A 16,857-nucleotide genomic window follows, 5' to 3' on the forward strand; every position below is an offset into this window, starting at 1 on the left:
TAAACTAAACTAGAAAGAATGTTTGGTTTTGCAGGTGTCTGAGAATCTTTAGTAAAATACCCCTACAGATTCTATTTTGAAATCATGATTTTTTAAGAAGCAAAAATGTTTATTTCCAATTAATTGCTACAGAGATGCCAAATGTCCACTCAGTAGTTGTGAGTAAAACAATTTGTCTTATTGCTCTTCACTTCACAGGCAAATAAACTCTTTGAGTGATTGTGTGAAGTTCAGAGTATTTGGTCAGGGATGAAATGGAGGCTAATAAGAGAAAACATAGGTTATAAGAGAAAACATGGAATAGAGATTCTAGGGGCACTAAAGCAAATGCATGAGGTAGTCTATGCTGCTGGGTACCTCATAGTATGTTCCTTCTGAGTATTTGTATTCCAAACCTCTAAATTACAATTTTTTATATAACATTTCTTACTGGATTCTCCAAGATATAGTCTGCTTTTTGAAGAATATGACTTATGTAGAGATAGTGGTTACTTACCAAATGGTATTTGCTACTAGGAGAGTAGCATCAGTTTTTGGCATGGGCATCTGAACTCTGAGAATAAGGTTTGGGATTCCATGACCTCATCTCCTTGCTGGGAAATGATGGTAATTTTATTCTTCCGCCTGTAATTGCAGTGACAGTGTCTCCAAGAGGATTGGAGACAATCTCTAAAAAATATTTTTTTGAAGTTAGAAAATTATAGAAAATTATTAACATTGATTACTGGAGTTATCCATTTAGAATGATATCATACCTAAAAGAGAAAATTATCTGTGAAATGAGAAAAAATAAAGGTCGATAGAGGAAACAGTTCTAAGACATGAAACATGTAAGTTGAACCCTTGGCTATGCTAGAATCTTGGCTCCATGAAATTCTTTTTTTTTTTTTTTTTTGAGATGGAGTCTCACTCTGTTGCCCAGGCTGGAGTGCAATGGCGCGATCTCGGCTCACTGCAACCTCCACCTCCCAGGTTCAAACAATTCTCCTGCCTCAGCCCCCCGAGTAGCTGGTATTACAGGCGCCCGCCACCATGCCTGGCTAATTTTTGTATTTTTAGTGGAGACAAGAGTTTCGCCATGTTGGCCAGGCTGGTTTTGAACTCCTGACCTCAGGTGATCCACCCGCCTCGGCCTCCCAAAGTGCTGGGATTACAGGTGTGAACCACCACACCCAGCCTAAATTCTTATTTCTACAAAGTGTGACATTTTTTCATTCATATGAATGGTGACAAATAACAAACTTGTAAGGAAAGAGTAAAAAGAGAGTACAAAGGTGGAAGAGTTGAGGGAAAGCATTACTCAACATCTTATCTGGTTCACAGGCTCTTCTAGATTTGTATTTACAGCAGTGAACAACCTACAAAGAAATGTATTCTCAAGTAGTCTATTCACATTGAGAGATGTGGTCTGGAAATAAAGAAAATATTGGAAAACATACACTAAGTTATTAAGAGACAGATTCTATGGAAAATATCAGAATATCAGCACCAAGTAATAACAAACATGTGAAGTAGGTAGAATTTCTATAGGAAATAGGTCAGGGTTGTCCTTGTAGTGGAGATAATATTTGAGCATGTATTTAAGCAGAGCAGAGAGAGAGAGTGATTTGTAAACACAGGGAAAATGTGCTATGGAAAAGAAATAGCCAGTACAATGTCCAAAAAGCAGGAGCTTGCCTGGAAGTGAAACAAATCATGTGGTCAAAGCACAATTCAAGAGTGGCTGGGGATGGTTTTTATACCATAACAAATCTCCCCAGTGTGCACAATTACCCGTATATCCATTCACATGTCATTATCTCAGACCTCCTTGTCAGCTGTCTTCTCAAACATATTCTTCCTTGCCGTTGATTACACTGCCGGGTCATTGACTGCTATCCTGTGAAATGCTTGTTATTTAGACACTTATTCCTCCGCATAAAAGGGTTTACAAGGTATGCCACTTGTGGCTTCACCTGCAGGGAAAATTTTGATCCCCAACTATCTTTCAAGAGGACGCAGAATATGACTCTGAGGCAGCCACAATTTTTTTTTTTTTTGTGAAATTTATCTTTTTTCCCACCCTGCCTTATGGTGCTGACACAATCTTTTTTTATTACTAAGTTTTTGTTTGTTTTTTGTTTTTTGTTTTTTTTTTTTTTTTGAGACGGAGTCTCGCTCTGTCGCCCGGGCTGGAGTGCAGTGGCGGGATCTCACTGCAAGCTCCGCCTCCCGGGTTCTCCTGCCTCAGCCTCCCTAGTAGCTGGGACTACAGGCGCCCGCCACCCCGCCCGGCTAAGTTTTTGTATTTTTTGGTAGAGATGGGATTTCACCGTGTTAGCCAGGATGGTCTCGATCTCCTGACCTCGTGATCCGCCCGTCTCGGCCTCACAAAGTGCTGGGATTACAGGCTTGAGCCACCACGCCCGGCCTATTACTAAGTTTTTAAGAGCACTTTTAGGTTTGCAGTAAAATTAAGGGAAAGGTAAAGAGATATCCATATACTCCCTGCACACCTACATATGCATAGCCGTCCCCTCCTCCTCCCGCCAACCCCAACCGGAGTGGCACATTTGTAACAATTGTAAACCTACACTGACACATCATTATCACCCAAAGTCCCTACTTTACATTAGGGTTCACTCTTAGTGTTGTACATTCTGTGTTTGGACAAAGGTACAATGACACGTGTCCACTATTAGAGTGTCATATAAAATAGTTTCATCGCCCTGCTAATCCTCTGTGCTCCACAAATTCATCCCTCCTACCCTTCTAAACCCCCAGCAACCACTAATCTTTTTGCTCTTTCATACTTTTACCTTTTCTCAAGTGTCATTAATTGGAATCATACAGCATATTGCCTTTTCAGATTGGCTTCTTTCATTTAGTGGTATGCATACAAGGTACCTCCATGTTTTTTCATGTCTCGATGATTCATTTACCTTCAGCATTGAGTAATGTTCCATTGTCTAGATATACTACAGTTTCTAATCCATTCACTTAAGGACATTTTTGTTGCTTCCAGGTATGCCAATTTTGGATAAAACTGCTATAAACATACATGTACAGGTTTTTGTGTGGACATAAATTTTCCATTCATACGGATAAATTCTGAAAAATATGGTTACCACATTGTATGGTAAAAGTGTGTTTAGTTTTATAAGAAACCACCAAACTCCATTTCAAAGTGGCTGTACAACTTTGCATTCCATCAGCAATGAGAGCTCCTGTTGCTGTACATTTTCTCAACCATTTGCAATTGTCAGAGGTTGTTGATTCTAATGGATGTGTAGTGGTATCTCACTGCTGTTTTAATTTTCACTTCCCTGATGACATATGACAGGGATTATCTTTTCATACACTTATTTGTCATCTGCGTATCTTCTCTGGTGAGGTATCTAAACCTAAAGTCTTTGCCCATTTCGGTTTTTAATCAAGATGTTTCTTTTTTTTTTTTCTTTTGAGACGGAGTCTTGCACTGTCACTAGGCTGGAGTGCTGTGGCATGATCTCGGCTCACTGCAACCTCCACCTCCTGGGTTCAAGCGATTCTTCTGCCTCAGCCTCCCGAGTAGCTGGGACTACAGGCATGCGCCACCATGCCCAGGTAATTTTTGTATTTTTTAGTAGAGACAGGGTTTCACCATGTTGGCCAGGATAGTCTTGATCTCTTGACCTTGTGATCCACCCGCCTCAGCCTCCCAAAGTGTTGGGATTACAGGCATGAGCCACCAAGTCCAGCCCTGAAAATTTTATATGATTATACAAAACTTACTTCAGCTAATTGTGCTTCATTACCTCATGAGGAGTACTGGGAAGTTTTGAGTACGTGCAATGGATGGAAACATTGAATTTGGACATAAAGAGTTCTGTCCTTTTTTGTTGTTGTTGGAGACAGAGTCTCGCTCTGTCACCTAGGCTGGAATGCAGTGGCGCGATCTCAACTCACTGCAACCTTCACTTCCCAAGTTCAAGTGATTCTGATTCTCCTGCCTCAGCTTCCCGAGTAACTGGGATTACAGGTGCCCGCCACCACCCCTGGCTAATTTTGTAATTTTTAGTAGAGACGGGGTTTCACCACGTTGGCCAGGCTGTTCTTGAACTCCTCACCTCAGGTGATTCGCCCACCTTGGCCTCCCAAAGTGCTGGGATTACAAGTGTGAGCCACCGTGGCTGACGAGTTGTGTCATTTTTCACTAGTTTTTCAGTTGGTTACCTGAAAGTATGAATTTTTAGAGCATAATAGGATTCAGCAGTCTCAGGTAGGAAAAAAGTAACCTGGAAAGATCCCTGCATGTGAATGCACACACAGCTTTCAGGGTTCTGAAGAAATCCAGCATGTGTGGAATGTAGAGGAGATACATGGTAGGAGGTGAAGCAATATGTAATGGTTGGTTGTGTAATATAGGCCCAGCCGAGAACTCTAACCTTTTTCCTAAAAACAATGACAAGCCCATTGTGAGATCTAACCAGATGTACAATAGTAGTCATTCCACTTATAAATTTTTGTAGTAAATGTGTAAAGAAATACATTATATATTTGATAAAATCATTTTACAATTTTTAATTTAATTTTATTTTATTGGTATTAATTTGTCCTAAAGGATCATTTTTATTGTGAAATGTGAAATTTGATCTAGTATATATAAATGTATATGTGTACATTTAACAATGTGCATATATGTACCTTAAAATAATATAAACTTTCTGGGCGACAGAGTGAGGCCCTGTTTAAAATAATGATCATAATTTGATATTTTATGCATTAAAAACTTTTGGCTGGGCATGGTGACTCACGCTTGTAATCTCAGCAGTTTGGGAGGCTGAGGCAAGAAGATTGCATGGCCCTAGGAGTTTGAGACTAGCCTGGGCCCTATAGGGAGACCCCATTCCTACAATAATTTTTTTAAATTAGCCGGGTGTGGTGGTGTGCTTGTAAGTCCCAGCTACTCAAGAGGCTGAGGCCAGAGGATCACTTGAGCCCAGGAGGTCGAGGCTGCAATGAGCTATGATTGTTCCGCTGTACACCAGCCTGGACAACAATGAGACCCTGTCTCAAAAAAAAAAATTAAATATTTTGATTATACAAGGAAAATGAACATTCATGTATTAAAGCTTCATGTTTTATGAACAAAACTGACTTTGCAGGCAGGAGAGCGTTTTCTGGGGGCACCAGAAGCAGGGAACTTTCCTTGTCCATTTGGATTCAGGGCTGCCCACTATCCCTCCACTATCTTCCCGTCATAGCCCTGTCTGGCGTCTTTTGTCCCTGACAAAACCTACAAAAAGTGACTTTAACACTTCAGGCTGCATGCATTTGAAGAGCAATAAGATAACATTTTTTCACTTCCAGCTACCAGTGGACATCTGCTGGGGTGGGCTGCATGGAATCTGAAATGATGTCTAAATACTGAAGTGATCCTCTACACTAGAGACTGATATACAGCTGACACCGACCCCCGCGGAACTGAAAATCCTCGTATTACTGTTGACTCCCCTAGACTTTAACTACTAATAGCCGACTGTTGCCCGGAAGCCTTATGAAGTTGCCCAGAAGCCTTATGAATTACATAAACTCCCAATCGATTAACATTTTGTATGATATATGCATGATATACGCATAACACATATATATATGATTACACATTTTGTATGATATATGCATTATATATATTTTAGTGTAAGAACTATACTTATACTAAAACAGACTAGAGAAAGGGTATCAGGAAAATTATAAGAGGCTCATTGACATTTCACCCAATAAAAAAAGGAAAATAAAAGAATATGGAACGGAAAATACATTTACTAATCATTAAGTGGAAGTGTATCATCATAAAGGTCTTCATCCTTGTGTTCTTCACGCTAGGCAAGAGAATGAGGAGGGGCTGATCTTGTCTCTGGGGCAAGAGGTGGGGGAGCTAAAGGAGCACACTCGAAGTAACGTTTATTGGGAGAAAAAAAAAAAAAGCCTACGTGTAAATGGACCCGCACAGCTGAAACCTGTGTTGTTCAAGTGTCAGCCTACTTAAGACCTCAAACACCGAAGCCCCTCAGTCGCCCTGGAGGGCTGCAGACTCAGTTTCCTAGCGCTCCCAGCAGTCTGCACACATGGCGCCGTCTGCCGCAGCCTTGGGGAGACTACATTTCCCAGAAAGCTTTGCGTCGAGCGGCAGTACTTTGATCCAATGAAAATCCAAGACAGGGGCATTTCCGTGTGGGCGTGCCCCTCGGGGCGGGACTTCTGGCGTGTTCGCAGCGGTCATTTTGGCTGCCCTCCGGTCCGTTCTATCCGTCAGCCTCCTTGGTGTGCCTCTTCGGCATCGAAGTGACGGACCGTGAAGACGCGAGAGTCAGGTCTGAGGGTCGGGGGCAGAGCCGCCCGCGAGGCCTGCCTGGGGATAGCGGTGCTCGTGTTCCCCCCCCGGTCGCCCGCAGCTCCCGGTCCAGCTCCGCCCACAGACTCGGATGGCGACCGCACTGAGGGACCCGGCTCCGGTGAGCACTGCGATCTCCGGACCTCCCCCGGCCGCGATTCTTAAGTCCCAAGTGAGGGGCACCAGCTCACGTTTCTGTAGCACAGGGTCGGGGACACTGAGGCTCGTGGGTGGGGCCCCTGTTTCTGACATCCGATGTGGTGGGCAGGGGGACAAGGGACAGGACCGGCGCTTGCAGAGCTTGGATGGGCGACCGAGAAGGGGGCATTCAGGAACCTGGGCTCCACATTGTTACTGCAGGGAACAAAGTTTGAGAGAGATCTACCTTTATTCTTAGGGCCGTGGGAGCCATAGAGAGCTTAAACGAGAGACACCATCTGAGTTAGGATTTGAAAAATCCTCTGCAGGCTGTTCAGTGGAAGAAAAGACTTTAGAGATGGATGAGGACGTTGAGGCAGAGGGAGGTTGAATATTTTTCCAAGGCCACACAACTGGTGAGAGGCAGCACTAAGGACTGAGGCGCACAGGTTAGACGGTCGACCCAAAGTTACGTGGCTCTCGGCCGAGGCAAGGGTACAGGGAAGGTCTGTGCCCATGGAGCACTCCCATGATCACATTCCTCTGAGGCCTGCGTCTTTCCACAGGTTCCCATAGCTACAGAAGTACTTTTCCAGCTTACACAGGTAAGTGGAGGTATCTCAGCCCCTCACTGGTCTGGAATGTCCCTCCTCCCTCCCCACGCAGATATTTTCTTTAGATTTGTGGTGTAATGGGACTCACCTACCGTTCTCTCAGCTGTTGGTTTGGGAACCCTAGAGAATCCCTGAGCTCAGGGTGCTGAGTCCGGGCCAGTGTTTCCATTTGGAGCAGCCAATGTAAAGGGGTGAAAGTTTATGATAGTACCAGCTTTTGGAACTCCTTGGAGGTGAGACTGAACTGGTTCAGGGAACTGCAGGTTTCCTTCATTTCTGTGAAGTTTGGCATCTATTGTGAGGAAGTTGGAGTTTGGGATAAGAGGAGGGAGATTTCTCTAACCCAAGTGTTGACAGGATACAGAGTAGAAAACAGAATGAAAACAGTGACTAATGGGAATGTGAAGAGACAGCAGGGATCAATGACACCAAGGTCTGGTGTCTCTTCTGACTTAGGGAGCTTGGGAGGAGAATGTATGAGGACATGGATTTTGAGTCTTCCAAAGTGAGACTGTTCATGGTTTCATCAATCCCTATTATGCTAGGGAAGTGTGACCTTTGAAGATGTGGCCGTGTACTTCTCCTGGGAGGAATGGGATCTCCTTGATGAGGCTCAGAAACACCTGTACTTCGATGTGATGCTGGAGAACTTTGCACTTACATCCTCCCTGGGTAAGGCCCTCATACTCACCCTTGTGCCCTGTACCAGGCTCTGTGTTTCTCCTTTTCCTCAGGAGCAGCTCTGTCCTCATATCTGGACCATAGGCACTGCCTCCTTCCCCAGTTCCCTGGGTAGATGTTGTGGACTGAGGGCAAGCCTACTTCCCTTATCATCCCAGCCTAAAAGCACCTTGGGTAAGGATTTGGGATCAATCCTTACCCAAATCTTACAGTAAGCCTAATAGATCCCACCTGACTTGCCTTCTCCCTGTCTGGTAACTTTCTAGATCTATGGCATCCGGTTTTCCCTCCCTTCATGTACCCGACCTTTATTTGTGCTTGACTGTGACATGAAATGCAGTCACTGACATTGTCACTATTTACACAAACTGTTCTTGAACCACCAACCTTTCCATTAACAGCAGAACACTCTAACGAATTGCACCACAGAGACACTACACAGACTGTTCTTATAAAAACCTCCTCCAAGGTGTTCTTCTTTGTTTGTTTTTAATTGTAAAATATATATAACAAACTTTACTATTTTAATCATTTTCTTTTTTCTTTTTTTCTTTTTTTTTATGAGGCGGAGTTTCGCTCTTGTTGCCCAGGCTGGAGTGCAATGGCACGATCTCGGCTCACCGCAACCTCCGCCTCCCAGGTTCAAGCAATTCTCCTGCCTCAGCCTCCTTAGTAGCTGGGATTATAGGCATGTGCCACCAGGCCCAGCTAATTTTGTATTTTTAGTAGAGACGGGGTTTCTCCATGTTGGTCAGGCTGGTCTCGAACTCCCGACCTCAGGCGATCCACCCGCCTCAGCCTCCCAAAGTGCTGGGATTACAGGCGTGAGCCACTGCGCCCGGCTTATTTTAATCATTTTCAAGTATATAGTTCAGCAGCATTTAGTACATTCACATTGTTGTACAACTATCACCACCATCCTTCTGTACTACTTTTTCATCTTATAAAACTGAAACTTTGTACTCATTAAGCAATAACTCTTCCCATCCCCTGGCAACCACCATTTTGCTTTTGGTCTGTATGAACTTGTCTACCGTAAGTACCTCATATGAGTGGGATCACACAATATTTGTTCTTTTCTGTCTGGCTTACTTCACTTAGCATAATATCTTCAAGGTTCATCCATGTTGTAATGTGTATCAGAATTGCTTCTTTTTAAGGCTGAATAATATTCTTTTGTATGTATTAGTTTATCCATTCCTTCATCAGTGGACACAGGTTGTTGTCACCTTCTGGCTGTTGTGAATAATATTACTGTGAACATGGGTGTTCAGATACATATTTGTGTTCTTGCTTTCAATTCTTTTGGGTATTGGCCCAAAAGCAGAATTTCTGGATCATAAGGTAGTTATTTTTAATTTTTAAGGAACCACCAGAATTGTTTTTCATGGTAGCTGCACCGTTTTACATTCCCACAAGCAGCAAAGGTTCTAGTTTCTTCACACCCTCACCATCACTTGTTATTTTCTGATTTTTTTTGATAAGTCATCCAAATTGGTGTGAGGTGATATCTCATTGTGGTTGTGATTTGCAGATTACTGATATGGAGCATCTGTTCATGTGCTGATTGGCTATTTGTATATCTTCAAATGATGTTTTTATTCAAGTCCTTTGCCTATTTTTAAATTGGGTTTTATTAATTGTAATTAGAAGTGTTAAATATAATTTTTTACTGAGCTTTAAGAGTTATCTGTGTTCTAGATATTCCCTTATCAGATACGTGATTTGCAAATGTTTTCTCTTATTTTGTGGGTTACATTTTTAGTGTGTTGATAGGATCCTTTGATGTACAAGTTTCTCATTTTGATGAATTCCGTTTTACTGTTTTACTTTTATTGTCTATGCTTTTTATATCATATCCAAGGAATCATTAACAAGTCCAGTGTCATGAAGCTTTTTCCTTGTTTTAAGAGTTTTACAGTTTTAGTGCTTACATTCAGCTCTTTGATCTGTTTTGAATTAATTTTTGTATGTGGTGTCAGGTAAGGGACCAACTTCATTCTTTCACATGTAGATACCCAGTTTTCCTAGCATCATGTGTTGAAAATTTGTCTTCTTTCTCCTGGTCAAAAATCATTTGGCCAGATATTTGAGGGTTTATTTCTGGGGTCTCTTCTAGTCCATTGATCTATATGTCTTTCTTTATGGGAGTACCACAGTTTTAATTTCTCTAGCCTTGCAGTAAGTTTTGAAATTACAAACTGTGAGTCTTCCAACTTTCATCCTTTTCAAAATTGTTTTAGCTATTCTGTGTCTCTTAATATTTCAAATGAATTTTAGGATGGATTTTTTTATTTCTGCAAAATAACGTCATTTGGATTTTGATAGGTATCGCACTTTTTTTTTTTTTTTTTTGAGATGGAGTCTTGCTCTGTCGCCCAGGCTGGAGTGCAGTGGCCGGATCTCAGCTCACTGCAAGCTCCGCCTCCCGCCTCCCAAGTAGCTGGGACTAAGGCGCCTGCCACCTCGCCCGGCTAGTTTTTTTTTGTATTTTTAGTAGAGACGGGGTTTCACTGTGTTAGCCAGGATGGTCTCGATCTCCTGACCTCGTGATCCGCCCGTCTCGGCCTCCCAAAGTGCTGGGATTACAGGCTTGAACCACCGCGCCCGGCCGATAGGTATCGCACTTTCTATAGATTACTTTGTATGGTATAGACATCTTAACAATATTGAGCCCTCTAGTCCATGAACAGGCATGTGATATATTTCTTTTATTAATGTTTTATTTAATTCATTTTAGCAATATTTTGTAGTTTCTAGTGTACAAGGCTTTTACTTGTTTGGTTAAGTTAATCTTTAATGTTTTATTCTTTTTGATATAAGTGGAATTGTTTACTTTTCAAATTGTTCATCATTGGTGTATAGAAGCGTAACTGATTTTTGCATGTTGTATTTGTATTCTTCTATTTGCTGAATTTGCTTATTAGTTGTAACAGTTTTTTCGTGGAATCTTTATGGTAATCCATGTATATTATCTGTGAGTAGGGATAATTTTACTCCTCTTTTCCCATTTTGGTCCCTTTTCTTTCTTTTTCTTGCCTAATTGCTACATTGAACAGAAGTGCTAAAAGTAGGCATCCTTATCTTGTTGTTAATCTTAGAGGAAAATCTTTCAGTCTTTCATTGTCGAGTATAATTTTAGCTGTGGGTTTTATTTTTGTTTTTGTTTGTTTGCATATGGATTTTATTATGTTTAGTTAATTTCCCCCTATTCCTGGTTTACTGAGTGTTTTCCTCATGAAGAAGTGTTGCATATTGTCTAATGCTTTTAGTGCATCAGCTGAGATGATTGTTTTAATTGTTTTAGAGATAGGGTCTTGCTATGTTACACAGGCTGGTCTTAAGCTCCTGGCCTCAAGTGATCCTCCTGCCTCAGCCTCCCAAGTAGCTGGGATTACAGGTGCAAGCCATCACTTTGATCAGTTTTTGTTTGTTGAACCATCCTTGCATTCCAGGAATAAATTCTATCTGGTGGTAGTGCATAATCCTTTTAATATGCTGTTGAATTCAGTTTGCTAATATTTGGTTGATGGTTTTTGCATTAATAATCAAGGATATTGGTCTGTAGTTGTGTTTTCTTACACAATCTTTGTGTCATTTGGATTGGAATCAGGGTAATGCTGGCCATGTAGAATGAGTTTAGAAGTGTGTACACTACAGTTTTTTGAGAGAATTTGAAAATGATAAGTATTAGTTCTTCATTAAATGATTGTCTTTTTTTTTTTTTTTTCCTTTTTGTGGAGAACGGGATCTCGCTATATTACCCAGGCAGGTCTCGAACTCCTGGGCCCAAGCTATCCTCACGCCTCTGCCTCCCTGAGAGCTGGGATTACAGGCGTGAGCCACCGTGCCCGGCCAATTAAATGATTGGTAGAATTCATCTGTGAAGCCATCAAGTCAAGGGCTTTTCTTTAAGGTTTGTCTTTTTTTTTTTTTTTTTTGAGATGGAGTCTTGCTCTGACACCCAGGCTAGAGTGCAGTGGTGTGATCTTGGCTCACTGCAACCTCCACTTCCTGGATTCAAGCAATTCTCCTGCCTTGACCTCCCGAGTAGCTGGGGTTACAGGAACATGCCACCACACCTGGCTAATTTTTGTATTTTTAATAGAGACAGGGTTTCACCACGTTGGCCAGGCTGGTCTTGAACTCCTGACCTCAGGTGATCCACCCGCTGCCTCGGCCTCCCAAAGTGCTGGAATTACAGGCATGAGCCACTGCACCCGGCCAGGTTTGTCAATTTTGATAACCTTTTCAAAGAAACACCTTTTGGTTTTGTTGATTTTTTTTTTCTATTGTTTTTCTCTTCTGTATTTTATTTATCTAGGCTTTAGTCTTTATTATTTTTTTCCTGCCAGCTTTGGTTTTAGTTTGTTCCTCTTTTTATAATCCCTTAAGTTGTAAAAATAGATTGTTGAGTTGAGATCTTTCATCTTTTTAAGGTTTATAGCTATAAATTTCCCCTTTAGTACTGCTTTTACTGTATCTCCAATTTATTTCCCTTCTGATTTCTTCATGGCCCCACTGGTTGTTCAGTATTGTATTAATTTCTACAGATTTGTAAATTTTTTAGTTTCCTTCTATTAAGAGTTCCCAACCTCATCCCACTGTGGTTGGAGAAGATACTTTGTATGATGTGTGTCTTTCTAAATCAAATGAGGCTTAATTTATGGTCTGTCCTGGAGAATGTTCTAGGTACACATGAAGGGAATGTGTATTCTGTTGTTGTTGGGTAGAATACTCTTTATATATTTGTTAGAGCTAGTTGGTTGTTTAGGTCCTCTGTTTTCTCACTTCTCTCTGATTCTTCTGTCCACTGCTGAGAGTCAGGTATCGATGTATTTAACTATTACTGTAGAACCATCCATTTCTCCCTTCAGTTCTGTCCATTTTTGCCTCATGTGTTTTGGTGGTCTATTATTAGGTGCATAAGTGTTTATAAATGTTATGTCCTCTTGCTCTATTGACCTTTTTTATTAGTATATAATATCCTTTTATATATCTTGTTACCCTTTTTGATTTAAAGTCTCTATTGTATGATATTAGTGTAGCCATTCTTACTCTTTTTTGCTTGCTGTTTGCATGGAATATCTTTTTGTAGCCTGTCACTTCCACCTTATTTATATCTTTGGATCTAAAGTGAATCTCTTGTAGACATCATAAAGTTGGATCATGGGTTGTTTTCATTTTAACCCATTCTGCCAATCTTTGTCTTTTGGCAGAGTTTAAGCTAAAAGTTTGGAGAGGTTAAGGCATTTACGTTCAAGGTAATCACTGATAAGGACGGGTTGACTTCTATCATTTTGCTCTTTGTTTTCCCCATGTCTTATAGCCTTATAGCTTTTTTGATCCTAATTGCCTACATTACTGCTTTTTTTGTGTTCGGCTCACTTTTTTTTTTTTTTTTTTTTTTTGTACTGAAACTTTTTAATTCCTTGTCATTTCCTTTGTGTACTTTTTCTTTCTTTCTTTCTTTCTTTCTCTTAATGGAGTCTCGCTCTGTCGCCCAGGCTGGAGTGCAGTGGGGCAATCTTGGCTCACTGCAACCTCTGCCTCCCATGTTCAAGCGATTCTCCTGCCTCAGCCTCCTGAGTAATCCCTCCTGGGATTACAAACACACACCACCACACCCAGCTAATTTTTGTATTTTTAGTAGAGACAGGGTTTCACCATGTTGGCCATGCTGGTCCCAAACTCCTGACCTCAGTTGATCCAGCAACCTCAGCCTCCCAAAGTGCTGGGATTATAGGCGTGAGCCACCATGCCCAGTTCTTTGTATACTTTATGTAGCTCTTTTTTTTAAATAGTCACCATGGGAATTACATTTAGCATCCTAAAGTTACAACACTAACTTGAATTTATACAAACTTAACTTCTTTAACTTTCCTTGTTCTTTTTGTGCCCAGTTCTTCTGGGCCAGTGTTAGTTGCTCACGTGTCCTGTCTTTCCCTTAGGACTTACATCATCCTGGTCTCATGTAGTTGCTCAACTAGGACTAGGGGAAGTGTCCTCTGTTCTTCACAGGATGTTCATGACTCCAGCCTCAGCAAGATGGCATCAGAGAGGGCCTGGCCTACATGAATGGCACTTGGGAAAAGGCATGTCATCAGGTCTGTGTTTAAATTGCACCAGGAACCTGTCCTGTTTGACTTGTCTTGATGCCTTTGCCCGAGACACTTCACTTTGACCTTTCCCTCTTCATTCTTAACAGTTTACAAACTTGTTATTTCTCCTACTTGTCATTTTTATTTTGACTTCTAGCTAATGCTAATCCTCACCTCTCCGGACTCCTTATTCCATCTGTTCTTTACACTGTTCCCTCTGTAGCATTCTGTAATATTATTTTGTCCTGAAGTGTGCATATCTCCCTTACTAGTCCCTGAACACCAGTTACCGTTCCAGTGAGGTTTTCCTGGGCCTGGACATACACTTCACGGCATCACTTGTCACCAGCAGATACGATCCCACTAAAAGCTATTATCACAGGAATTAATTGTAGAACATGCCTCTTAGTCCTGGGCCATACCTTAGCCTTGTGTACTGTACCTGGGAGGGCCCACCCTCCCTATTCCATAACCTTAGGGACCAGTAATGCACAACAGGTGCTTCCTGAACCTGACCCCCAACTCACTTTTCCTGAAGACAGGCCCATATACTGGTTCTTTGCTATAACTGATGTGCATTTGAGATTGCATTGCCTCCTCCTAATAAAGGTAACATGTACTTCACCACGACCTCTTTACTTTTAGGTTGTTGGCATGGAGTGGAGCATGAGGAAACACCTTCTGAACAGAGAATTTCTGTCGAAGGAGTGCCACAGTTCAGGACTTCCAAAGAAGGTTCATCTTCCCAGAATGCCTACTCCTGTGAAATATGTGGCCTGGTCTTGAGAGATATTTTGCACTCGGCTGAACACCAAGGAACAAACTGTGGGCAGAAACTACACACATATGGAAAACAATTCTACATCAATGCAAATCTTCAACAGCACCAGAGGCAGCACATTAAAGAGGCACCTTTCACAAGTTACGTGGACACAACCTCATTTACAAAGAGCTGCACAGTCCACGTGTCGGAGAAGCCCTTCACCTGTAGGGAGATCAGGAAAGACTTCCTGGCCAACATGAGGTTTCTCCATCAAGAGGCCACTCAAACAGGGGAGAAGCCAAATAACAGTAACAAGTGTGTGGTGGCCTTTTGCAGTGGAAAAAGTCATCGCAACTGGGGAAGATACAGTAAAGCCTTTAGCCACACAGACACACTTGTTCAGGACCAGAGAATCCTCACTAGAGAAGGGCTTTTTGAGTGCAGCAAATGTGGGAAAGCATGTACGCGAAGATGTAACCTCATTCAGCACCAGAAAGTCCACAGTGAAGAAAGGCCTTATGAATGCAACGAATGTGGAAAATTCTTTACCTACTACTCCAGTTTCATTATACATCAAAGAGTTCATACTGGAGAAAGGCCTTATGTGTGCCCTGAATGTGGGAAATCCTTTAGTCAGATCTACAGCCTCAATAGCCATAGGAAAGTTCACACTGGAGAAAGGCCTTATGAATGCAGCGAATGTGGGAAATCTTTTAGCCAAAGGTCCAACCTCATGCAGCATCGCAGAGTTCACACTGGAGAAAGACCTTATGAATGCAGTGAATGTGGGAAATCTTTTAGCCAAAACTTCAGCCTCATTTACCACCAGAGAGTTCACACTGGAGAAAGACCTCATGAGTGCAATGAATGTGGAAAATCCTTTAGCCGAAGCTCCAGCCTCATTCACCACCGGAGACTTCACACTGGAGAAAGACCCTATGAGTGCAGTAAATGTGGGAAATCGTTTAAGCAAAGCTCCAGCTTCAGTTCACATCGGAAAGTCCACACAGGGGAAAGGCCTTATGTGTGTGGGGAATGTGGGAAATCCTTTAGCCATAGCTCCAACCTTAAGAACCACCAGAGAGTTCACACTGGAGAAAGGCCTGTTGAGTGCAGTGAATGTAGCAAATCCTTTAGCTGTAAATCTAACCTCATTAAACACCTGAGAGTTCACACTGGAGAAAGGCCTTATGAGTGCAGTGAATGTGGGAAATCCTTTAGCCAAAGTTCTAGCCTCATTCAACACCGGAGAGTTCACACTGGAAAAAGGCCTTATCAGTGCAGTGAGTGTGGGAAATCCTTTGGCTGCAAATCTGTCCTCATTCAACACCAGCGAGTTCACATTGGAGAAAAGCCGTAACTGTCCTGAGAATATGCAAGTTCCTTTTGGTGTAATTATACTGAAGGAGTACACCGGTAAGAGAGACAAGTCCCTGAACTGGAAGCCCCAACATCTAAGGATATACAGTGGGCAGATTCCCCTTAAGTTCCAGGTACGTGTTACACTTTCTAACCTGCCATTTAGAAAGTGTCAGACTTTCTCACCTGCCATATATGGCTCTTGCCATTTATGTCACTGACAGTTTCTGAGGCAGAAGCCGTATCACATCTACCACCTGTGAGGTCCACATAATGTGCATCATTTACCTCCTGAACCTGCTGAAGGAAGCAGACCTCTGTTTCTCCCCATTTGCTAGAAGAAATCATGAATAGTCTGAGTCTTCCTCTCTGACAAGTTAGGGCATGGACTTGACCCAGCTTTGTGCCAGAGAACCCAATATGAGTGGTGTTGGCAGCTTGCCAAGAAGGACTCTTCTTTCAAGACATGTTGGTTTCATGTGACACCTCCATGGATTTTTCCCAGCCTCTAAGTCACCAATTTTGGAACTGCCTGCCTCACATTGCTTTGTTTTTTACAATAATAAAGGTATTATTATTTAAGCTACCTTTATCTTGGCATTTGATTCACTCTTTAAAGTGGTTCAAAAACAGAGTTGGGCCCTGCCAGCTTTACAGAGTAAACACCTTTGGAGGGAGAGACAGGTGTCATATTATTTGTATGCCTCAGAGACAACAGTATAATGGAAAAATACAACTGTGTTTCCAGTTTTGGCATAATCTGAATTTGAATTATTGCCCATACAAAAAATTAGCTGGGTGTGGTGGCGGCCCCTGTAGTCCCAGCTACTCAGGAGGCTGAGGCAGGAG

The 16,857-nt window shown here is 42.0% G+C and overlaps 1 protein-coding gene across 9 annotated transcripts; it reads left to right on the top strand.

Annotated features, from left to right (window-relative positions):
* The first annotated feature begins 6,208 nt into the window (after positions 1–6,208).
* ZNF211 (zinc finger protein 211) lies at positions 6,209–16,594 on the top strand. 9 transcript variants are annotated; one of them, XM_011979691.1, is made up of 6 exons: positions 6,209–6,473; positions 6,820–6,939; positions 7,057–7,095; positions 7,650–7,776; positions 13,737–13,892; positions 14,532–16,594. In XM_011979691.1, exons 4-6 carry the CDS (start codon positions 7,743–7,745, stop codon positions 16,007–16,009), a joined length of 1,668 nt encoding a protein of 555 aa, XP_011835081.1. In that variant the 5' UTR covers positions 6,209–6,473; positions 6,820–6,939; positions 7,057–7,095; positions 7,650–7,742; the 3' UTR covers positions 16,010–16,594. The 9 variants fall into 9 exon arrangements, with proteins under 9 accessions (XP_011835081.1, XP_011835086.1, XP_011835085.1 ...); XM_011979696.1 differs by lacking the exon at positions 13,737–13,892 and having other exon boundaries at positions 6,750–6,939; XM_011979695.1 differs by lacking the exon at positions 13,737–13,892.
* Positions 16,595–16,857: the final 263 nt, after the last annotated feature.

Source organism: Mandrillus leucophaeus, unplaced genomic scaffold, assembly GCF_000951045.1.
Source record: "Mandrillus leucophaeus isolate KB7577 unplaced genomic scaffold, Mleu.le_1.0 Scaffold205, whole genome shotgun sequence".
Taxonomy (NCBI): domain Eukaryota; kingdom Metazoa; phylum Chordata; class Mammalia; order Primates; family Cercopithecidae; genus Mandrillus; species Mandrillus leucophaeus.

What these genes read in the sequence shown, in the direction of transcription:
- ZNF211 (XM_011979688.1), top strand. Translation starts at nt 6,444, where the DNA reads ATGGCGACCGCACTGAGGGACCCGGCTCCG. An exon ending in CACTGAGGGACCCGGCTCCG is followed by an intron (nt 6,474 to 7,056) that starts GTGAGCACTGCG and finishes GTCTTTCCACAG; the next exon opens with GTTCCCATAGCTACAGAAGT. An exon ending in TGCACTTACATCCTCCCTGG is followed by an intron (nt 7,777 to 13,736) that starts GTAAGGCCCTCA and finishes TCTTTCCCTTAG; the next exon opens with GACTTACATCATCCTGGTCT.